The 23620-nt window shown below is 50.5% G+C and overlaps 6 protein-coding genes across 6 annotated transcripts; 3 read left to right on the forward strand and 3 right to left on the reverse strand.

Moving 5' to 3' along the window:
• Nucleotides 1-370: 370 nt before the first annotated feature.
• On the forward strand, nucleotides 371-982 carry TGAM01_v206644 (hypothetical protein; the record flags this gene model as incomplete). The annotated part of the gene is made up of 1 exon (XM_018810571.1): nucleotides 371-982. One exon carries the CDS (start codon nucleotides 371-373, stop codon nucleotides 980-982), a length of 612 nt encoding a protein of 203 aa, XP_018656214.1.
• Nucleotides 983-5248: 4266 nt separating this feature from the next.
• Nucleotides 5249-7822, forward strand: TGAM01_v206645 (hypothetical protein; the record flags this gene model as incomplete). Its single annotated transcript, XM_024549915.1, has 4 exons — nucleotides 5249-5358; nucleotides 5443-6523; nucleotides 6718-6847; nucleotides 6909-7822. 4 exons carry the CDS (start codon nucleotides 5249-5251, stop codon nucleotides 7820-7822), a joined length of 2235 nt encoding a protein of 744 aa, XP_024405301.1.
• Nucleotides 7823-8269: 447 nt separating this feature from the next.
• On the reverse strand, nucleotides 8270-10394 carry TGAM01_v206646 (trehalase; the record flags this gene model as incomplete). Its single annotated transcript, XM_018810574.1, has 2 exons — nucleotides 8270-10145; nucleotides 10207-10394. 2 exons carry the CDS (start codon nucleotides 10392-10394, stop codon nucleotides 8270-8272), a joined length of 2064 nt encoding a protein of 687 aa, XP_018656217.1.
• A 1356-nt stretch (nucleotides 10395-11750) lies between these two features.
• On the reverse strand, nucleotides 11751-13156 carry TGAM01_v206647 (threonine aldolase; the record flags this gene model as incomplete). Its single annotated transcript, XM_018810575.2, has 3 exons — nucleotides 11751-12513; nucleotides 12586-12844; nucleotides 12946-13156. The coding sequence occupies 3 exons, from the start codon at nucleotides 13154-13156 to the stop codon at nucleotides 11751-11753; spliced, it is 1233 nt and encodes a 410-aa protein (XP_018656218.2).
• A 1608-nt stretch (nucleotides 13157-14764) lies between these two features.
• Nucleotides 14765-15898, forward strand: TGAM01_v206648 (hypothetical protein; the record flags this gene model as incomplete). The annotated part of the gene is made up of 1 exon (XM_018810576.1): nucleotides 14765-15898. One exon carries the CDS (start codon nucleotides 14765-14767, stop codon nucleotides 15896-15898), a length of 1134 nt encoding a protein of 377 aa, XP_018656219.1.
• A 3933-nt stretch (nucleotides 15899-19831) lies between these two features.
• TGAM01_v206649 (arf/Sar family, other) lies at nucleotides 19832-20215 on the reverse strand (the record flags this gene model as incomplete). The annotated part of the gene is made up of 1 exon (XM_018810577.1): nucleotides 19832-20215. One exon carries the CDS (start codon nucleotides 20213-20215, stop codon nucleotides 19832-19834), a length of 384 nt encoding a protein of 127 aa, XP_018656220.1.
• Nucleotides 20216-23620: the final 3405 nt, after the last annotated feature.

Raw genomic sequence — 23620 nt, forward strand, 5'->3', positions numbered from 1 at the left:
CACACACACAAAGTAAGGCGTCCGTCTTCTGCATGATGCAGCCGTCCATGCCTTGTATAATTCGCCGGCCCAGCTGTTAGTGGCTCCGCAGCGGGATTAACACAGCTGTGGAACCAGTCCGCCACACCAATCCAGCGTCTCCAGGCTTCGGATGATAGATGACAGATGATAGGTATGAGCAGCTGAGTACAGTTACGATGCGGCCATACGGCTATTGGGTGCAATAGGGGGTGTGTATCATCTATCGCTACTACTAACCTATACGGGACAGCTGCGCCAAAAAGACAGGAATTACCGAAAAACGATCCTATCACGGTACTCTCGCTGCAACCTAGAGAGCAAACGGGCAGGCCAAGGCTGTGGCGCAGACATGTACCAAGCAAGGAAACCGGAAAGATATCGCCAAATCCGCTTCGCTCAGCTCCCCCAGATTAACCTATACATAGAAACATTTGGCCACATTTGTTGCCTCCTCACCGGCTCCAGCCACGTTGGTTGCCGCAGCCTTACGACAGCCGAACGGCTCACCCACGCTTCTCACCCACGCTTCCAACCCCAGACGAGCTCCTCCGCCGCTCTGCTAAGCGCCGGGCTCCAACTATCGTGTGGCCGCCTGCAGTTGTGGCGGCGATTGGGTGCTCTCATCTATCTTGACCACGCGGCAAGCCGTCCCATACGCCGCCGTCTGAGCGAAGCCCCCCATGTCGCCCGCATCGAATCTCAGACAGATGATAGCATTGCCACCGCGTTTCTTGCACTCCTCGACGACCCTACCGATGGAGTCGTTCCGGCACGAGTACAGCATGGATGTGAACCACCGAAGCTCGCCGCCGGCCATACTTTTGAAGGCCATGCCCAGGGAGGCGCCGATGTTGCGCGACCGCACAGTAATGCCGTAGACTGTGCCGAGGACCTGCTCGATGCGGTAGCCCGGGAGATCCATCATGGCTACCACGAGGTGAAGATGAAGATGCGTCATTAGCCTTTCTGGTTTGTAGACACGGACATATACAAACACAGTGGCGATCTGTAGCCGCGCCTGCGCCTGCGCTTAAGCCCCCCGTATATGCAGTCGAATGACTTACTCGTTGTGACAACGCCCTCTGTTTCGGTGAAACAATGCAGGTCCGTTAAGTGCGGAGGGATGTCCGCTACCTCTTGAGTCTTCTGCTGCTCCTTGGGCTTGCCGAACATAATGTAGATTGCCTTTGAAGAACTGATAATTTGGGTAAGGATGATGCAATGGGTATCAGTTGGTAGACCGCATTCAAGATGTAGTAGAAGGAATGAGATCAATGCTTGCTCTTGTCCATCTCGTGAGGTTCTGGGCGAATTTAGCTCCTATTTATACATTTGCAACTCAACTGACACAAACTTTATTCTAACGATCCATTCCCCATTCCCATATAGATCAACATTGATCATCTTAATCCAACTCCAACGAGGATCCCACTACGATGCTTTCCATGCTTTCCCCTCAGATATGATGAAATGGCTTGGAGCAAAATCATGGATACGCTCTAAAGCGGCCGCTAACGTCGCCAAGCGCTCCATATGGCCCAACCCGCTCATCCCAGCGTCTGCAGCGCCACTTCCGCCCATTCTAGGACTAGCTGGGCTGTTGGACAGATCCTACTGCATGGATCGGAGCCAGCCGTATTGCTCGCGTTCTGGCTTAGTGGCCGGCTAGCCCAGAGGATTGGAGCTATTAATTACAGTCTGCTAACACACAGGAGCGCGATATCCGGGGGTTTTTGAGCGGCGTTATGCACGATGCCGTCGTCGGTATCACAAACAGACACTACCTGAGAGGAGGTAATGGTGCGGGTAGATTGCTGAAGAGCATAGACAAAGATAGTGTCTTGGTACTTCTATATTTGGAACACCTAGATGCAGACACGCTTGACTGATGTTCTTCCCTCTTTGCTTGAATCCCCATGATGCCAGAGCTCGAGAGTCATGCTGCATAGCTAGGCGCCGGCGGTAAGATGCTAATTGCAGGCCGTGGGAGATCAATTGATAGCTTCGTCATACCCACCACTGCATGTGAGCGCACGTGCCATTGAGGTCAATGGAATCTGTACCTGGTAGGGTGGTACCTACAAGCTAGGATGGGCGACCGCGATCGTACTGTTGCCTGAAAGGGCAAACAGCTATCACAGCACCTTTACTTATGACGTCTAAGTCAGTGACAGACATCCATGGATGAGTTCTCAAATTGACAACCAGAGGCCCAGTTCAGCAACCCACAGCCTGGCAGAATTAGGTGGTGGCACTACTAGTACTAGTAGTAGGTACCTATAGTAGAATCTGCCTCTGACCGCATTTCGTACATTCAAGCCCAGCACTTTCACTTTTCACTTCTTCCATCTTCCACCGCTAGGTTAAACGCACGTTGAACCACCTCCAGTCTCACTTGAAGCATTGCGTCAAGGCGCAGCTTTCTTTGCTGTTTTTCTCGTTACTCGCTTCTTTTTGCCTTCTAAATTTTCGCCTTGGGTTGCATTCACGGCGCCGGATGCGGCGCAGCAACCACTCTGCAGCCAATCCCTGCTGACCATACGTGGCGCCAGCCAGCCAAGCAGCCATGAACTTGTCTGCGCCACAACGTTGAAGGCTCTTCTGCTCTTGGTGGGAGGAGACAGTCCCTCGACAACAGATGGGCCAGGGAGAAGCAACGAATCCTTTCTTCAATTGGAATTGAGCAATTATGTGCTGCCTACCATATTGGATACGTCTCAAAGAGGCAACACCCCAATTCTTCAGTTGGGAGCCAGGTACGCATGCGCAATTTCCAAGGCTGAAGCCAAGGACGCTGTAGTTCGGAAGTGCATCCAATGGCAGCGCATTTGCTAAGTTGTTATAGCTACCAAGTCAGCGGAATGCCCAAGAAGCCTCAAGACCGGTTCACAGAACCAATACCAACCTGGGTTGAATTGTGTCAACTGTCCTCTCTAAGACGACTTCCCTCCCATTGATGATTACAAACCAGACAAGAGTCATGAGTGATGCGGAACTGCCTCTACCATCCACCCCAAGCCTTTCATCTCATCCTCTTACACGATATGCTACCTATTTGGGATACCCCGGTGCCAACGACTCGTGTGTATCTACAAAGGATGCTATAAATGGCCAAGCACACAACCATTTTGGTCCTGATGAGGTCACATAAGGCCCGATCAGGCACTACCATCCCCCCGGGAAAGTTCCACAGATATCTCTCACATACCCAATACATACGGTCTGATTTTTTGAGGGAGCTTACAAGAGAAAAGGCTCGTTCTCAATCCCTGACCAGCTGAGAAAGGATGATCCTCGGTCCACTTCAATTGTACATCTCCTTGCACATTCTCTTATCATTCTCTCATAGGGCAATTTTTACCGGTGCTCTCCGCGTTGCTTGGCGGGTATCTCTCAGCTCTCTCGGTTACGGATCCCTCAAGTCCCGACTCCGACTCGGCTCCTCCCCACCTCTCCGGCTCCATGCCAACCCCATGGCAACCCCGAACTGATACTGGGCAACTAGCTTAACCCTTCAATGGCATGGCATGGCATGGAAAAAGCAGAGACAAAAAGTAAAATGGTGTGTAGGCCTATTTCTCGGTTACTTTTCGATGAAATAGCAACCTTGCCATGTGGCTGACTCATGTTCAACCACGAGGCATTTACGGAATCTCACGGACAGGCCGAGGACAGTATTGAGTCTATGACAAACTAAAACATTCATTCGTTCTGAATGAACCGGCGGGGGTGTTCAAAATTGACTCTCTATACTCACGCGCAAGGCGCTTCATCCAGGAACAAAAGGACCATTTGGGAAGGCCCCTTGCATTCACATTTTCCCTTGGCGTCACCAACGCCACGCGACCGTGGCATGAACTGTACAGTATCCTGTAGCCCTGCCTGTGTGGGTGTGTGCATATTTGTTGTGGCAGACAGGCGCTTTCCGGCCAAACATCAACAGCACATTTGCAGTGGCAAATTAAGCTGCTGCTGTAAAGCGGACCGCCCCTGCCAGCCTTGTGTCGATGGTGATCGAGCTACGCCATCAATGAAGATGAGGTAAAGCCTTTCTGGCATTCAAACGTCCATTTCGTAATGGGAAATGGACGGGGCCCTATATGGACGCTTTTCGGTTCAGCTCAGCAACATTCGCCGCAACCCTATGCATGCCAGCACACCCTATCTGGACAAGACGTTGAGCATTGCCATGTATCCAGTGTCAGATACGGAGCACCCAAGGCTTTCCTACTTCCACCGCTATTTTAACGGCCGTCAATTATCCATCTTATTGTTGTGGCTCAGCGTCAAGTTACCAACGGCAACTCCATGTGGCAGACATGGGACGTGGCATTCGTAAAAGGCGACATCAGCACGCCTCATCATTGCCGGCCATAGGGTTTTTGACCCCCCTGCAGAGCCTGCGGCCATTTTGCACCCCGCCATGCGGGAGAGAAAAAAAAAAGGCTACAAAGTACATGGCACAATAAGGCAGCCCATCAATACCAAAAAAATATTTGATTGGAAGTCTAGATCCGACACAAAACACACCAGGGGGTTTTCTCCAATAAACCTCGTCGAGTAACAGAGGTGCAAAGAGGGTTGCGCCCATTAATATCGGCCCTTGGATGGAGTGAAAGGCGCATTGGCTGCTTGTGCAGCTCGCCAAGGTGCGTTGGGCACAATTTACCAATCAGAATACAGATACCGCAGAGCCGCAACGCTTGATCCCAGTCAGGAAAGCGAGAGATTAACAGCAAAACGGACAGCCCTAAAGGACAGTAATACGCATATTCTCCAATATACTTCACCAGCTGGAAGAGTCAAAGTGCAGTGCTGATGGAGTCGTCAAAATGGACCCGCATTGCCCTGGGTCTGATCCCTGCCACCCGCAGAGCCTCTTGGAGCCGAACAGCACCGTGGTGTATTACTACTTGCTTCGTGGGGTGTATTGAATGTGCCAGTTCCGCCATTGGTAGCGTCCGCAGGAAGGCGTTTATTCAGTAGGGATGATTTACCGAACTGGCCACCAGCAGCATGCGTGGTCCGGTGCTGCCCAGTTGCCTGAAAACGCGCGAGGCTCTACGAGCATGGGTTGTCTTCAGGTGCATGCACTACCACACCCTCTCTGGCGCCTTCGGTTCAGCCATGGCCATAGACCATAAAGATCTTTTAAAGATCTCATTTTCTCTTCTTCTTTGTCTTCTATTCCTGAGTTCAAAGGCAAAGCTTCCAGCTTGTGTTGATAATGCAGTATCATCAATCACCTCCCCAAGACGGACAAGCTATACAGTTCCACCTTTCTCTTATAGGCGGAAGCCACATACTCGAGATGACTGCAAACGACCCTTCTCTTAGGTACGCATTGACTAGCTGATGGCAACTTCAATATTGCCGGCATGCGTCTTGATATTGCCATAGCTAACTCATGATCAAATCTAGGTGTTTTGAGACCGATGCTGATAACACTTTCGGGACATCAACACAATCAAACCAGAGGAGCTCTCCCCATATGTATCCTGGCCTACTTGCTACTGCTCAAGATTGCTTCCCGATCAGCAATGGGCAGAGTCCTCAGCTCTCGCCAGAACTCTCCTTTGCTCCCGGCCCTGGCCGAGCTGGTTCTTGTTCTGATTGGCCTCCGCAACAGACCAATGCGGCCAATAATGACAGCCTGATTTTCAGCTCCTCCAGTCAGAGATACAACCCCGGTCAGAACCACTACCCGCACTCTGCCGCACGAACGCGGATGACGATATACGATACCCCTCAGCAGTCATTCGAACGCGGGGATGGCGAATGTCGGCATGGCTCTTTATACTCTGAGGATCAATTGTCGACGCAGCTCTTTGGAAATGGCTTCCCAAACATCTCAGCCACCCAGCCCTACGGCTCCCCGGGCCAGCCACAGGCTTATACCTTCAGCCAGCCTGACTCGAGAACCCGCTCTGGGCACTCCTCGAATGGTAGCACTCCCACAGCCACTCGCGCTGGTGTCACGGACATGGTGCCTGATATATTTAACAGTGCAAACGACACTCACACGAGTCTGTATAGCGGTGGAAGTTCTGGATTCCATTTCTCCAATGATATACAACCGCCCCTCAATTTGGAGACAAGCAACAGCTATTACTCGCCAGAAACAGACACAGTCTCCTCCTTCGAATTAACAGAGAATGAGTGTTTGGTTTCGAATTCTCGCTCTTTGAGTAGCCCTCGGCTTACAGATTCTCATAACGACACCTTGGAAAATACTATACAACATCTCTCGCTACATCGGTCATCCAGCACTGGACCGTACAACAGACGCTCACCCATTGCGCAAGCCCACCTGCAGCCAAAACCCGAAAAGAGTGTCGCTGAAGGGACAGAAAGGAATAGTTTGGTGAAAAACGAATATCATCTTCCAAGGAAAAATCGTGGGAGACGTACGAGACCCCTGGAGGAACGAAAGCGGATGAATGCGACGAGAAGAAGAAATGAGCGGACAGTGTGTATTGGTTGCAAGCTGGCCAAAGTCATGGTAAGTCTATTATGGGAAACTTGTCCTTTAATTGTTCACTTACCTCTTATCCCCCCCTTTTTTTTTTCCCTAGCATTTTCTTTGCTTTTTTTTGTTACTTCTTCTTTTGGCCCTACCCACCATACATATTCATATTCTCTTTCCTATCCGCACAGTATAGTATGTAACACCATGACTAACATGCTGTTGTCTAGTGCGAGGGTCGAGAACACGGAAGAGACTGTATCCGTTGCACCAGTGGGAATAACAATGCTCCGAAGCCATTCGTTTGTGTTCCTGCGAGCTTCATCGAACTCGTTCAGCAAAATAGCACTATATTGCTTGGTAAGTGATGATTACAACCTGGAGTATTGGGCCGTTTACTGATATGATACCTGGATTTTAGCCCTTCACACGATCCATCTAAGATCTTCGGGCGGTTTTTGTCAAGCAATCAGCTTGCCTTCTAATATCGATGTTGAGCAACTTCTTGGCTCCATCGGCTCCTTGAAAAGCTCTTACGGCGGCGTCATTCGAGCGTACGAGGGGGACAATGTGCTTTTCGAGCTGGACCTCCACGCTTGCTATGCTTTCATCAGCGCCAATTACCCCCCAACGACTCATCCTTTCCGCCAGTTCATCGATGGTCTCAAGTTCCAGCGACAAGGTCATTGGAAGTCATGTATAAAAAACAACAGCTACTCGCTAGCAAATTTGTGTAACACGCTTTTCAGGTGGGACGATGCAGCTCTCCACATTACATATTCTACGGTATACGAGATCAGTCATGGCGTTGAAGGTCGCCTCGACTCCGATCCAAACGGCGAAACGCATAAACAAATCGTCGCCGCAGCTCAGCTACATCGAATTATTGGACGCCAATTAGAACTCCAGTTCTATGACCATCTCAAGAAAGCTCTCGGCCGTCCTAGCATTTCCCACGAGGTTGTTCTTGAAGTCGGCCGTGCTATCATCTCTCTTCGTCGCCGCCTAGCCTCGTGGACCCAGAGCTGGGACAAGAGCCAATCTTGGGACAATGTACCATTTATACCTGAGCTTCAATCATACACTGATGGAGACAATGATAATCGGTCAAGCTTGAGTGATGGCTTTATCATCGCCTACCGTATCAAAAGTCTCTGCCGAATTCTCTACGTTTACTTTTGCTACATGAAACGGCGACTTCCTGTAGAGGAACAAAGCGATTTGAATACAATGGAAATACGGGATCCAGAAAATGGTCGAATGGTGGAAGAATTCCTTCCACGGTACGAGAGCGCCAAAGGATTTGAGGATTGGCTTCAATTCATCATTAACTGATATCGGAGCGCGGCAGCAACATCTACGTGTTTTGAGTTTCTCCAATTGAGAAGAGAAAAAATCTTTCTCTTTCTTTTTTTCTTTCTTACTTTCTTTCTTTCTTCCTCTTTTCTTCCCCCTTCTCTTTTTTTTCCCTCTCTCCTTTTTTGTAATGACTAATGACGTTTATATGGAGGACGCGGAGACAGGAAATTTGCAGGAGAATATACGAGTTGAAGAGATGATCTGAATGTGGGATATGACGCTGGAATACATGGATTCTTCGAAATATGGGCCTCTAGGTGTGAATAAAGGGAAAGCACACGATGTTGATATGCTATTTACACTCCAAAATTTATGATTGTTTTTTTTTATTGGGCCTAATCATCCGCTACTGTTTTTGATGTATTCGCAATGATGATTCATCATTATAAGAGTAAGTAAGCTGCATTCCCTTACTGTTCTTTCTCAGAACAGGAAAGGCCTTTTTACTCTCCCCTCTGCCCTCTTGCCAAACTTCTTCACTCTCTTCGCATCCCACACATCCAAGTGGACCGCACTTCTCTTTGAAGACGAGGATGATGGCGCTGGATGACCAGCCGTGATGTTTCCGCACTGCGGCCTCTTGAGCTTACTTCCAAACGTATCAGCCGTCCACAGCAGCACACCATTCGTCCAGCCAAAGCCCTCGACAACTTCATACTCTCCTCCTCCACCCGCAGCGTTGGTTGAGTTATCATCATACTTTTCAAACATGATACCCACGTCTTGGTCCGACAAGCCTCGCAGTTTTGGCGTCTCAGAGGTGGAACCTCCAGTGGCGAGCCACGTGCAAAACGTATAGTCGAGATATCGCTGCCCCAGACGCAGAGAGAGGTTCTGAATGTCCTGGTACGAAGGGTCCTGCGCCGTGAACGTCGCAGGCACGTTGTTGAGGCCTTGCATGAGAATGTGCTGGTGCGGCGGCCAGACGTTGGGCTGGTCCCACTGCTGGCCGGTCTGGACGTTGCTGGCTGGAATACCGCCGGGCTGGGCGTCGAGATATCCTGCCACGCGGTTGTAAGCGCGCGTCACGGCATAGGGATTGCTCTTGATGTAGTCTGGCGCGGCACCGGTCCAGAAGGGGTAGAACTGGCCGACGTGGAAGAAGACTTGTTTTCCGGGGGGAGCTGTTTGCCTATCGAGCGAGATGGCGTCTTTGTCTGCGGGGACGTAGATGTACTGCGAAGAGGAGGTGAGGTTGTAGTCGAAGTAGCTGAAGAGGGTCTCGTTCCAGAAGACGGCTTGGATGGCGGTGCTGCGGTTTGCGGCGCGTTCGGCCCAGTTGCGAGCGGCGGTGAAGTTGCCGGTTTGATTGTAGAATTGCGAGATTGTCAGCTCGTTGCCGTACAGGATGGCGTTGAGGTCGACGGGCACAATGTCCTTGTTGTTGAGCGAGCGCAGGGGGAAGTAGACGTCGTTGATGGCGTCGGACGGGTTGGCGAGCCAGCGGGAGGTGTAGTCGTTGCCGCTCTCGGCCCCGGTGGCGAGGTTTGCGTAGAGATCTGCCACTTGAGTCGAATTGAGAGGCTTGTTCGCCGGATAGATGATGCCCGACGTAGCGAAATAGGAGCGATTATTGGCGGTGACGTAGTCTTCCAGGAAGGACTCTGGCCGCGGCTGTGTGTTTTGCACGGCATACTGCTGCAGCGTGTACGTCTTATTCGCAACAGTCACACTGACCGTCCTGTTGTTGATCCAAAAGTCGTGCTCCCTCACCAGCAGCGGCAGAGCTCTCCTCAAGATGCTCGTGTCATTCGTATGCTCAATGTAAGTCTTCACCATCTGCGACAACAGCGGCGGCTGCGACCGATTCAAGTAGTACAGCCGCGCCCCATTCGGAATAAACCCAAAGCGGTCTATAAAATCCAAGAAATTCTCAATCGTGTTCTTGGCAATTCCCACAAACGCCCCGCCCGTGCGCAATAGACCCTCGATGATCCAGTACGAGTCCCAGTAGTACGGCTCGCGAAAGCGTCCGCCCGCGACGACAAAGGTGCGGTTCACGGGGATGAAGCTATTCGGACAAGAGGAGCAGTTGCCCACGGCGGTGCCGGAGTAGCGGCGCGTGAGGTCGGGCCAGATGTCGATGACCTTGGAGACGAATTGGCGGATGACGGTGTCGTTGAGTTTGGAGAGGAAGGTCGGGTTGGTGGTGAGGCTGGATCGGGGCACTTCGACGAGTTCGCCGCCAGCATCGGCGAAGTAGGTGGCGAGGAAGGTTTGGAGGGAGGATGAGTTTGTGAGGGGCTTGGAGAGGTTGGTGAAGGCGGCGAGGATTTCGGGGAGGGGTCTTTTTGCTGGCCTGTGTTTGACTGTGTAAGCTTTACAATTTATATATGCATTGGGGTTGAGATTTGGCCTACATGTCTACAAAGGTCTTGGAGTCGGAAAAGGGGTGTGCTAGCTGGATGTCCTGGAGGATGTCGCCGTGGCAGTATATGGGCGAGTCACAGGGGGCGATTACAGAGCCATTGGTGTAGAGGGCGTTGATTATGGTTGGCAGGGCTGCCAAGGTGGCTATTATGAGAGATTGCAGCGAAGCCATCTTCATTTTGGCCTCGAGAAGAGAGCTAACGAGTATGAGGAAGTATCAGCGACCTCGTCCTTTACTAGAGAAGGTGGCTGGATGGAGCTATTTATATGTGTAGGCACTCACGATGTTCCCGTATTATTGATTAGATGTTGTAACTCTTTAGTAAAGAAGAGAAAATCAAGGCATATCAAGCTTGGCAGTAAGCTTGGCTTCCATCCAACACGGAACGCTGGGTGCAAACTCACTTTCAGGCTGCCACACCATTCGGCTTCCCCACTTTGCGGTAGAGTGCTTTGTTTTTGGAAGCTTGGGTTTCATCAAATCGAAGTAGTAGTATATGGGTGACGCTATTGACTGGTGATGTAGTTGCTGTGGCTTGGTATGTCGTACGAGGCTTTTGGAGTATCGTGTAAACGAGGTTATCACATAGGAACAAGCGAGGAATGAATTGTGAGACTTGGATCTTGAAAGTATGAAAGATTATGCTATAACGCGAAATCATTACATTGTTGGTCAATTCTGATTGCAATTTACTCCTGAACCAACAATTGACACAAAGTTTAAGCACAAATGGCTGTGAGACATGCAGAATGTCAAACTGTCAGATTATCCCCAACTCATAACCTTGCCAACTTTAAACCGCTTCCCCCACAGCTGCTTCTCCACATGGAGATCTTCAACTTGTTCTAGCGCAGCTTCAGCGGCGTGGCGTCCCCTTCGTCCCCGCACTGCGCTAAAACGTAAGTTGTTGAAGTCATCACCAGTGCATCATTCGGGATGGTAATTAGATCGTGGAAGTCCTTTTTCTTTAGATTCGATTCATGATACACACTTTTGACGCACCTTCAATAGTGACTCTTACAGGTCAAACAAACTTTAGTCAACAGTATATGCATAAGACAGCAAGGTTGTGCTGACATGGCCTGTCAGCCTCTAAGAGAGGCTCCCGCTGTAGAAACATCGTCTTGACGTCAAAGGCGCCCGACTAATCGAAGCGCCCGACTAAGAGGGCTTTCGAAACGAAAATCCAGTTTACAATAAAGCTGATGATATTTAGTGAAAAACTCAATTCAGTTTTAAACTGTCACTCGCCGGAATCTCCGCATCGGGGTGAGGCGTCCTAAATCTTCACGTGGCCCCAATATGGTTTCTTTCCCGTGTGATAAAGCGTTTTGACACGAATCAGCTTGACACTTGCAAGTCAGATGTGAGACTACACGACGATCAGTGACATGCGCCGCACAATTGGCCGAAGCTAACCAATCAGTTGTGAAGAGTCGGTGATTTGACAACCAAGAGCCTTATGCAGCACCGGGTGTTCAGAAGGGTAGTCAAGATTCAATTGTCGACTTTACTTCTATTCTATCAACCAATTCATGCGAACACCTTCTTAAACACCCTCTCCAGTCGCGCCAACACCTCCTCGCCATTCTGCGCAATCTGATAATGCGTAACAAGCCGGCCTCCACCAACCGTCAGTCCCTCAGCCTTGCTCAACTCCGTAAACTTCTCCGTACTGCATCCAGCCGCCTCTATATCCAACCAGGCCATGTTTGTATGCACCGGATGCACCAGCTTCCCACCCAAGCCCGTCCACAGTGCCTCAACCTTCTTGGCCGTCTCGTGACCCTGCTTCAACAAGCCATCGCTGCCATCGTCCTTTGTCCCAAACGTCTCGTCCACAGCAACCCTCGCACAAGCAGTGATGAAGCCCGGCTGCCTCATGCCGCCTCCAATCGCCTTGCGCGTCCACCGCGCGTGCTGCAGCGTCTTCTTGTCTCCCACAATGATGCTTCCCACGGGCGCGCCCAGGCCCTTGGAGAAGCACAAGCTCAGCGTGTCAAATTGCGCGCAGAATTCCTTCAGAGTGCCCGCGCCGGCCACGACGGCCTCCCAGAGACGCGCGCCGTCGCAGTGCATCTTGATGCCGTTCTCGCGGGCGAACTGGGAGATGCGCTGGACCTCGCTCAGGGGCATGATCATGCCGTTGAGCGTGTTTTCGAGGCTGATGACGCGAGTGGGACAGTCGTGGACGTTGTCGCTGATGACGACGTTGGCCTTGACGTCCTCGAGGGTGAGGTAGATGCCGTTCTTGGGGACGACGGGCTTGACGGTGGCGCCCGTCAGAGACGATACGCTGTCAACGTCAGTGAGTTAATAAGCTGCCAATGCTAGATGTAAAAAAGCATGAAGATGAAGGAGTACGAACCCTCCAGCCTCGTAGAGAATAATGTGAGACCGATGGTCAGCCAGCACCGCGTGGGGAGGCTGGACCAAGAGGCTCCTCAGAGACACCTGGTTGCCCATTGTGCCCGAGAGAACAAACAGACCAGCCTCTTTGCCTGTGAGTTTGGCCACATGAGCCTCCAAGTCCTGCGTCGTCGGGTCCTCATTGAAGACATCGTCTCGGAGGGAGCATCTTGAGATGGCAGCCAGCATGGACGGCGTGGGAGTTGTCATGACATCGCCTATTGCGAGCATGAAGACGTTAGTAAACAACTGGAGTTTCTCTTCATTCTTCCTTCTTCTACCAGAAATATCGGTAAACAAATCAAAGAGTGAGTCTCACTTCGCAAATCCAGTGACCCAGCGCCCTTGACGCCCACCCACGCATTCGATCCCTCACTGCTTCCCATGATTGCTGCGTTGTTTCTCGCACTACAGCTCGAAAGATGCCGTTTCGCCACTTGTTGCCGTCCTAACGTCCGCGCAGTCTGTCGCCGTAGCAGAGATGCAGTATTTGAGGCCGAGATGAATGCAGAGAAGACCGAGCCCCTCATAGTCAAATTATCAAACAAAGAAGTCGGAGCAAGTTGAGCCGAAGTCACTCCAATTCAGCAGTTTTACTCCAATTCATTGGAGGGGTTAAAAGATTTGGGGAGGCTAAAGTGCCGGCCCCGCCTCCCGAAGGTTGTCCGAGAACCGGCCCGTGATGCTGGGAACTATATATCTAGGCGTAACAACTCATGTTGTATAGGTTTTGCTACTGTTATTACTATACAATAACAGCTCTTAACAATAGGGCTGTAAGATAAATACGGTTGTTGCGTGGTTTTGGTTACTTGCTTTCATATCTACGCGTACACATCCTTGCGGCTAGATGCGGTCGGCATGAGAATTAGAAATCAAGTTTCCTTCACCATCGACCATCGAGATGTCAAACGCCAAATCTATGGTCTTTGCAGTATTGATACATGATTCTTTGTATCCTACCCCAACTTCATCAGAACACTCTCACAATGGCAAATATTTTAACAACAGTTCAAAACACACCCGCCTCACTTACTGACCCCGTAAAAGCTATCCTTGCCCCAATAGCGCTTAATCAATTGCCCACAGCAGCCATCTACAGTGTCAATTGAGGACGGGGTAGCTAATAATAAGCATCATGAAGATCATAATTTTATCTGAACCTCAGGCTTACATCCCATCCCTGAACCAAATCCTCTTGCGGCTCTCGATACTGCCTGCATTGGGTAAACGGTAATTACCTCAAACAGTCTATACCCGTGTAGAACATGGGCCTCGCTAAACAAAAGCCCGTGTTGCACAGCCATCAATCCACAACAAGCTAGATCTCTTGGCGCACGGGTACGATCCGATGTGCTCGCCAGCTCCATCTTGCCAAGGTGAATATATTCATACGATGCACTACTACTTTCTCTTTAATACAATTTCCACATTTTCTTTAACGGAAAAGAAACTTTGCCTCAAACATCTCACTCCCCGGAAACCTTGATGATATTAGCGCCCATTTATATCACAAAAACAGAGAGATGGGCCGACGCTACCACGGGAATGGTGGGTGCGGGTGACACCCCATGTTCCAGGCACCATGACGACGAGTACTGTTACCAGAATCCCGGCTGATTGTTGAGCGTGGCTATGGGCTGACGGCGGGATGAATTCATCGGGGAGAAAGGAATGGTGGCTCAGCTTATTCGTATTTAACTAGCGTGCGTTGGGCTCGGGCAGATCACAGTCGCGTCCTTTATTACATACGAGCAATGGGGACTACTAATCAGCAGTAAGACGAACAAGGAACGGTAGGTTAATGAGAGAGATAAAGCCCTGGTTTAGCTTGGGAGCTGACGAGAAGTCAGGTTGGATAGCAACACACCATTCTGGATCGGCGCTTGTTGCATACTTTATTAGAAGACGAGGACGGGCAAACTCTATAACTCACTCGCTTCCCCACGCCAAGAAAGGAAGATTTTTAAGTCTTTTCATGTAAAGGAGAAGACTCAAACGAGAGGAAGAAAGCAGAAGAGGGAGAGGGATACAGAAGGAGGAAGATACCTCTCCTGTCATTTGAGCGTGCGAGAATGGGAAGAATTGAAATGTTTAGGCATAAGAGGTAACAACACCATCACGAAGGCTTCGTCACAATGATTTCGCGGCCACTTCCACTCGTTTTCCTCGCCGGATTGTTCAGTCTCATCTGGTGGCTGTCGAATCAACCGCTGTTCGCCTTACATCGCGAACGACAACGCATCTCCAACCTCGACCTGGTGCTGGGCGAGAAGCTGCCTTCACATCTCAACTACTCGACCAGCACCCCTGCCGACAATCACGACTTTTACTCTTCGAACCAGGCGCGGGCCTTTTGCCAGGCTCATGGCTACGAAGTCTTTGTACCTCATGCCGCCTCCGGCGAACGCAAGATCTACGACCTCGTCATGGTCAACACGGAGCTGGATTGGCTGGAGATTCGGCTCGAGACCATGTACGACCACGTCGACTACTTCATCATTGTCGAGTCGCCCAAGACATTCCAGGGCGGCAACAAGGCCCTCATTGTGCTCAACAACTGGGACCGCTTCCAGCGCTTCCACGATAAGATGATCTACCACCAGCTGACCTTTCCGGAATGGTTCAAGCCCAAGCGGCCCTGGGATTATGAGGATCTACAGCGCGACGCCGGCTACGACCAGGTCTTCCCGCAATTGGCAGGCCGCTCAGCTCCCGTCCTCGGCGACGTGATACTCGTGGCAGACGTTGACGAGATTCCACGACCCGAGACGCTCTTCTTGCTGCGGACATGCAGTTTCCCAGCCCGTCTCACACTGGCATCACGCTTCTACTACTACTCGTTCCAGTTCCTCCACACCGGCCCCGAATGGCCATTCCCACAAGCAACCTTTTACCGCGGCCAACGCACAATCCGACCGAACAACCTGCGCGCCGGCATCGGTGGCATCCCATTCCTTCGAGATCTCGACAAAGGCCACCTCTCCAACGCTGCCTGGCACTGCAGCAGCTGCTTCGCCACGATAGAGCAGTTCCTCAACAAAATGGCCAGCTTCTCGCACGTGTGGATGAATAACGAGTACTACCGCGACAAGGACGTCATTGCCGATGCGGTCCGGGATGGAAAGGACGTCTGGGGCCGGAAGATTGATACGTTTGAGAAGATTGATAAGAATCTGGACGTGCCGGCGGTGCTTTTGAGGGAGAGGAACAAGTACAAGTATATGCTGGATAGGAGTGGCAAGTCTGCTGGGTTTACTGATTACCCGTGATGTGATTTTGGATAAAGCGTGAAAAGAGGCATCGAATCAGAGCGAGCGAGCTTTGTAATTGTACATATGATGGGATTTGGTACTGCATTTGACGTTTATAAGAGAGCGATGAGAGCTGAGATGAGTCATATTATCGGTAGATATACTACCTCTGCCTAGACATCCAGGCGTCTATCTAATTTAATCAAGAGAGTGACTTCCAAGCACGCCGTGCCGGTATTAATTAGATCTTCCATGAATCCCCTTCTATAGTTTTCCCATTCCCAGAAAAGAAGCCAGAACCACCAACGCCCTTTGGAAAGTCCCCCAACAGACCATCAACCCCCTTCCAGCGATCAAGGCGTCCCGTATTCAATCGCCGTGGTCGCTGGACGAGACAGATGATCTGCTACAGCACCAGCTAAAGTGCGTTGGTTGTGCTGGCTACAATCTGGGGCCTCAATTTCTCTTCATTTGCCTAGGTACAGGCCGAAGAGCAAGATGGCCATGACTGCCAGTGTGAATTGACTTGCTGCAGGCGTCAAGGTTAGTATGCTTGTTTATGCATACAGTTTAGAAATTCGAAGAGCACTTACTGTCGAAAGAGCGGGATAATAAGCTCGTATTGAACTCCATTTTTTCGTGTGCGGATGTTTTCCGAAGATGGGCTTGTCTATTAATAGACGTACGTATTAGTCGAGTGGTTTTCAGCACATCACAGCCACCATCTCCATACGTACATTCAATGCCTCAGAAGAGAAGATTAAAGTCCACTCCCTCAAAATTTAAGAAAAGCAGAAATGCGTTGGAGAAAAAAGCATTGAGAGAGGAGAGAGAGCAAACAATAGAGAGGCATGCAAGTCTTGAAATACAAAGCTGCAGCACACCCTGACAACAAGTGGGGGAGACGATGCTCTGGCTGCGTTGCCGCTAAAGAATGGAGTCATTAGTAGTGTGTAATATGACGGGCCAGCTTGAATTCGGCCACTTGTCTCTGCAGCTGCAGTCCATTGTAATCAGTCTGACAACCGCAGTGTCACATGTAAAATCATCATCTTACCAGATAACTGACCAGAACCTGTCTTGTCAAGCCACCACGAAACTCTAAGTAGCAGTTCGGAGCTCTAACCAACTCCTTCCTACCCTTCTATTCTAAACCTCATTCCATAGTATATCCCTCTCGAATAGCTCTATTCCATCTAAATTCCAATCGTTTACCTCTTTCTCTTCTTTTCTTCTTTGAATAGCTCTCTTCATTTTCGATCTTCGTTCTCAACAAAAAACAACAGCAACATCAGCATCGTCATCGTCCCGTTTTACCCCTCATCACCACAATTTCCCCTCCCGCGCGAGCAAATCCCCTTCCACCACGACTTCACTTACATGGCATTACAAGCACAGCACAGCATAGCGCTGCATGAGGCAACACATTGTGTGCCAAAAAAAATATCCATCCACGCACATGTGCATTTACATTGCATAGATTCATTCATGCAAAAAGAAAAAAAAAAAAAGTCGAGGCTCTTTAGATACCAGCCCAACTGATTGCTCCCGTTTGGCTGTTATCCATGCATTCTTGCCCAAACTGCCATTCCGCCAAGTCATCGGAAGAAGCCCCCCAATGCCTCGAACCTCTTCCTTCTCATGCCGGCATATAGATATGACTACAGTACTAGTCGTATTACCCTTTGCATTTTCCTCACTTGTATCGCACATATCGCGCATTTTCTGCGTCATCGCACCTCTTGCTTCACCTCGCATCGCATTACATGACATTGCATGTGCATTCGGTGAGACAGCAACAGCAACAGCAACAACAAATACCTACATGCATGATTCCTCTCTCAGCCTCCTATTCTGAATTGCAAAACAGAAGAAAAGTGATGTGAAAAAATTTTCAACATTGGCTCTCCAGATTGGTCGAGTTTGAAGCAAGCTGCAGCCAGCAGAGCCCATCACCTGATTCTTGCTTTGGCCAATGTGCCAGTATCCGACGTTGTTACGGGCAGCGGCTAATGCTCTGCTGTCGAGAGAAACACCACTTCCGCCTTAATCTAATACCTCAGTTGTAATAGCAGTACTTCTCCATATCTACATACAAGCAACATGCCTTGTATTCTACCATAATGTTAAAGAATACCACAGCTATTAAGCGCATCTATCTATTCAAATCAAATCACTTCTAGCATCTTACACCAGTACAGACTGTATCCTCCAATCTCCCATCCCACATCCCTCACTCAATCCCATATATGAGAAACAAGGGAAAAAGAGAAAATACCCACCCCTACTTGATGCGCTGGCACTCGTCTCCCACCACCACTAAAACAGGCGACACCCCGGCACGCTTTTCTCCAGACATGCAGCGCAACACACACCAAAAAGAGCACAAGGCATCACATCATATAGCATATCAGCATGGATGTGCTTTGATGCCCTTTGAGCAGCAAAATCAAATGAGAATTTAATTAAACTTGGAATCACAAATTACAGATAATAGTAATAGTAAACAACTCTATACCAATCAAGTCAAGTACACGAAAAATAAACAAATCCCAGCCACTCCATGTATCATCCTCTACAGTATATGCCTCCCACCCCAGCTCCCATCCCAAAAAGCACCAATCCAAATTCAAATCACCAGACAGGGAATGCGGCGCTTGTCAACTGCACTGATGAGTTGGCCAACGCATCAAAGTGGTCCGTGTGTAGCCTCGAGATCCGTTCAACCCACACACGCTCTTTTTCTCTTTTGCTGCGCTTTCTTTTTCCCTTCTTCTCCCAAACAACAAATTATTCCTTTATACTTATTCTCTCACACTCATCCTCTCCAATTTCTTCTCTTCTTTTCCTTTTTCCTCTATATCAAGCAGCAGCAGCAGCAGCAGCAGCAGCCTCATCCACTGGCTGTTCTGATCCGCGTGGCTGGTGGTCTCCCCCCACCCTTCCACACGCTATTGCTGTCTAGGTACGCTGGCAGAGGTACTTCCCCAGCCCCGCGCATACTTTACTCAAGGCTTGTACCCTTCCCACACTGGCTTCTCCAAGGACCAAACCGCCGGGACTTTTCGCTCCATGGATCTCGCCTCTATTTCGTTGTCTCCAGGCCGTTATGCTTTTACGCCAACTCCTCGCTATGCTTGAGAGGCTTGCTCATGGGACTTCCCTAGACTATGCCACCAAGCCGTGATCGACGTCCTGTCACTGGTTCCACTTTGGAGAAAGATATCTTTGGTTTTCTTTTTTTCCTTTTCTTGTTCTCTTACTCTTACTCTTGCAGAAAAAATGCTATAAATCATCATTCATATCTCATCGCCCGGATCGCTTGCTATACATAGGCGCGCCTTGGAGTTGATCTTGTCCTTGGAAAAGAAGAAGAAAAAGAAGAAACAAAAGGTCACAACAACTTATCCAACCAAAGAAACAGGGAAAGGGAGTGACAAAAGACACGGGCAAGTGCCCACCATGCTCCAAGCCCCGGTTCCGTTTCTATATCTCACACTCGATGCCTCTGGATGCCGTCTTTCTTTTACTTCCATCCATACCTGGAGCCAAACGGGAGGATCATCTCAAAAGGTTAGCCCCGGTCAAGAGCCAAAACAAAACCGAAAAAAGAAAAACAAAACTATTGCCATGGTCGCCATCATCTTTCATGAGAGTTCGTGAGAGAGGAAATTTATATACCAACTGCCATCCGTCCGGAAAATATCTCGCCTTCCTGCCGCTCATGTGAGGATAAGCGGCAGGTTGTGCTTCGCTCAACAAGGTGCCGGGTCTAGTCGACCTCTTCGCACTGGGGTTTGGGTTGGGGGTTGGGGCATTAAGGGCATTAATGGTCAGCGCCGTTTCCAGTCCTGTCTGTTCTGAAGTGTCTGGGCAACAAGGTCGTCTGCTATGTGATTAGACGGCAAGGCAAACTTTCCTTGTCGCCATGTCATTAGCCAGATGAAACCTTCACCGACCGGCCCACTTCATCAGGAACTGCACCACGGCATCCAGATTTGTCTCCTGTTTAGCACTGATGCCGTAGCAGCAAACCTCACGGTGCTGGATGCTTTTCAGGTCCAGTTCGTCAATCAGTTCATCCACGGACAGCTTCTCGTCGAGGTCAGACTTGTTCCCGAGGACAAGCAAGGGGATCCCGCCTAGAGACGGGTGCGCCATGAGGGAGTGAAGCTCCTCCTTGGCCTGAGGGATGAGTTCTACATCCGCAATGTCTACGATGAAGACAATGGCGTTCACGCCACGACAATACCGCTCCCACATGGTGCGAAAACGCGGCTGCCCACCGATATCCCAACATTTGAGTGTAACATGGCCCCGTTGCACACGCTTCATATTAAACCCGACGGTCGGAATCGAGCTACACAACAATCACAGTCAGTAATCAGGCCTGCATTTCGAACACATCCTTCCACAGGATGCCATGGAGTCGATCCGACAACCGCCGGCCACCCCATGGCGCCAGGATGAACAAGAGGTCGACGAGGGATCGGGGCATGCGCTTACTCAAGTGTAAACTCTCCACCCTGCAAAACCGTACCAACAACCATCAGTCAGCCTAACTCAGCAGAGACTTATCATATCGCAAAAGAAAGGGAAGCCTACCGCCAGTACTCGCAACAACGACGTCTTTCCAGCGTTTTGCAACCCAACCATGGTCACCTCCATTTCCATCGCCCTAGCATCACCTGTCAGAATCCAAGCACAAGGCTCAAGGAAGAGGCAGGCGGGCAAGCTCAGGGCCGTTGGCGCTACGACGCAGCAACACCATGCTACCAAGCAGCGGTATCATAGGCCCCGCCTCAGCCCCTGCAAATAGTTACTACTCACCAGAACGTCCGCAGCAGCCAGTCATACACCTTCCTAAATAACCCAGCCATGTTTTTCAAATCGTTATGCAAGACAGCGATCGAATATCGGTACAAGAGAAGCGGATGGATGGAAAGAAGCACGCGAGATAGGGAGAGGAGATCGTATCAAATAGACGGTATCGCAAGAGGTCTAGTCGGCGGTACGACCGGCGGTCAAATGCTGTCTCAGGAAGTCGCGCAATATCGACAGTGTCGTGGGCGATACACTGCGGGCAGTGCAGTCAAAGAAGGTCGTGTGGAAGTTCGTGAACAAATCTATCGATTTACCACCAACAGCGCAAAGCTCATGCGGATGCAAAGCTTGCCGCCTGGCATGCGGATGGATGGCGCAGCAATGGCGAAGATCGACACCTCTGTACGAAGTAGCTGCGAAAAGATGGGTAAGCTGGATGCTGGATTTGTCGACGGTGTTTGGCGATGCGCGGAGTCTGTGCAGGGAGAAAAAAAAATTCAAGGGCAAGAAAAAAAGAGATGGGGCAAGATAGGGATGCGGAGGGCAAGATTCAAGGTTGTTGCGCAACGGTTGGTCCAAGTGACATGAGGGCTTGAGGTGATGGCGGAGGAAGCACCAGAGCGAACCCCACCTGGAGCAAGATGGATGGTGGTCGAGACAGACGAGCAGTGCGGGCTGGCGGGCGTCCAAGCACGAGCTCTGGCTGGGGGGAAGCTGGGCGGTTTGGGAGAGGCTGACCTTTGTTTCAACGCTCGTCTGGAATGCGAGGGAGGCTGTAGAGAGATGCAGCAGCAGAATTCGACCGTAAAGGGCGTGCTTCGTAGAGTCAAGCGTAGGCGGCGTATCGTAATCGCAGCTAGCACCTGTTGACATAGGTCCGAAGCTGGCAAATTCGCAGCTTCAGGACGGCAAGCTACGCCGCTATCTGAACTGCTAGTGGATGGGGGAGATGCTCGCCCGCAGCACAAGGATGGGCAAAAGAGAATGGGAAAAAAACTGGCGACCCGTGGGCCGCAGCCAACCAAAGCGCAAGAGGCAGCCTAGGCGGCGGTAGCTCTGCTTCGTCGCAGCGGCACACCAAGGAACCTGCGTGCTAGCACCGTGCGTGCGCAACTTCGGGACGTCGTATGGAAGCGGGTATGCTGTGTTTGTCAAGTCACCAGACCTACGCTGCCAGTAGAGGTTAACCGCTGCCCTGCCCTGTGCAAACTCTGCAGTTCCATTCGTCTGTGCCGGCTGGGACGATCAAGAGCCGGGGGTCTGAGGATGTATCAGGATGCATAAAAGCGAGCAGTGCCTACCTTGCCTTGCCGTGCCCTGCCGCAGCAGCTCGAGCTTTTGTGCAGAAAACTAAGGTATTTATCCCAGTGTCTCGGATGGAGGTGCCTGTGCCTAGCTTGCAACAGCGGCGGCTAATGCGAGTGCACACCTCGCCTGGTGATGAGAAGTGCCTTGGGGGAGATGTCTGGTCTTGTGCCGGTGATCTCAATGACAGGCTGCAGGCGTACTAGGCCATTTCCAGCGCTTCTAACGAGACGAGCGTGCAGTAGACTATGGAGTACAGCGCCTAGCAGCAGAAGTGGTGTTGATGGCTGTCGTGTTTCGTCTGTCTGCGGTGGTGTTTCTGCGTGCGGCGCTCTCCTTTTGGTACTCGCTGGCGGAATAAAGATGTACGCGCTGGAAAATTGCAAACAGCAGATGATGGAAATCCACGCTGATGGTTTGATTATGAATGAGCGATGAGGAGGATGATGATGGCGATTGAGCGGAGGATGAAGAGGGTGAAGATGAGGGCGATGAGGTGGGGTTAATTCGATGGAAAGAGGGTCGGGTTGGACCACCTGCCTGCTGCTACTGGCTGGTTCTGACTTCCAGCATAGCGAATAATAAGGTTGGCGGGCAGCGACTGTCTCAGCGAGCTCTGATGCCCCGCCATTGAGCCCGCCCGCTAACGATAACACCTAGAAGAGCTATCAAGCCTGTAAGAAGCGCTGTAGTATCATGCTGTCTGCAAGACGACTGGAGGTTTTACTTCATGTTCGTATACCTGTATCAATAGAATCAGATGCATTCGCTCATATTGCATGAACTGTTTTATGCATCTCAATCACACCCGGCCTCTTTTGCCCTGTGCTCTGTCCACGAGGCACTGCTAGCTCTTTTCTGCCTGCTCTGAGGGCTGCTTGCCGGACCCCGTTGCTCATCCTGATCTGGCCGATCGGGACGAGCTTTTGGAGAAGAGGAGGCGTGGACAGTTCCTATTTAGAGCCCCTGCTCCCGCCTAGCACCTTTATCGCCTGAAATGGTGGGCAGTTTCTTTATAAGAGATTTATGAGGAAGGCGGAGGCTCAAGGCAAAGGGTCCTTGCAGCAGATGCCTATCACGAGGGTTCACTATGAGGACTTTGAATAGTGGAAGATTTGCCAAGCCGAGCTTTGAATCAAGCCGACACATAGCAGAAGCAAGGTTTTCATCATATCTCAGCTACCAGAAGCTGAGAAAATTGACACTGATACTGAGCAATATACAGGGGTCAGAATGGCTTGACTGTGGATCGCCGCTACATAAAAGCTCCATGTATGAGACAAGATACGGAAATATCATGACCAGGGGGTGCCGCTTTTGGGAGGAGGCCAAGCATAATTACGTCGAGAACCGCTTCCATGACACCTTTTATCTGCCAACAAAGTACTTGGCACACCAACTCAGTGGTTGTGGTCATCCGTCCCTTTGCTGGGTGCTGGTATGCAGCAACATTTGGGACGAGGCTCGCTTAGGCTGTCCGCCCCGATTTCTAATAATATTCGAGATCGGTGGTTCTGTCTATCTCTATCAAACGCTTGAACACTCATGCCGATTAGAGCTGGCGGCTAGTAGCAAAGAGTAGATTGCGGCAGACCCAGCTTTGCCTCGATA

The sequence above is a fragment of the Trichoderma gamsii genome (assembly GCF_001481775.2).
Source record: "Trichoderma gamsii strain T6085 chromosome Unknown Scaffold_23.2, whole genome shotgun sequence".
NCBI classification, from domain to species: domain Eukaryota; kingdom Fungi; phylum Ascomycota; class Sordariomycetes; order Hypocreales; family Hypocreaceae; genus Trichoderma; species Trichoderma gamsii.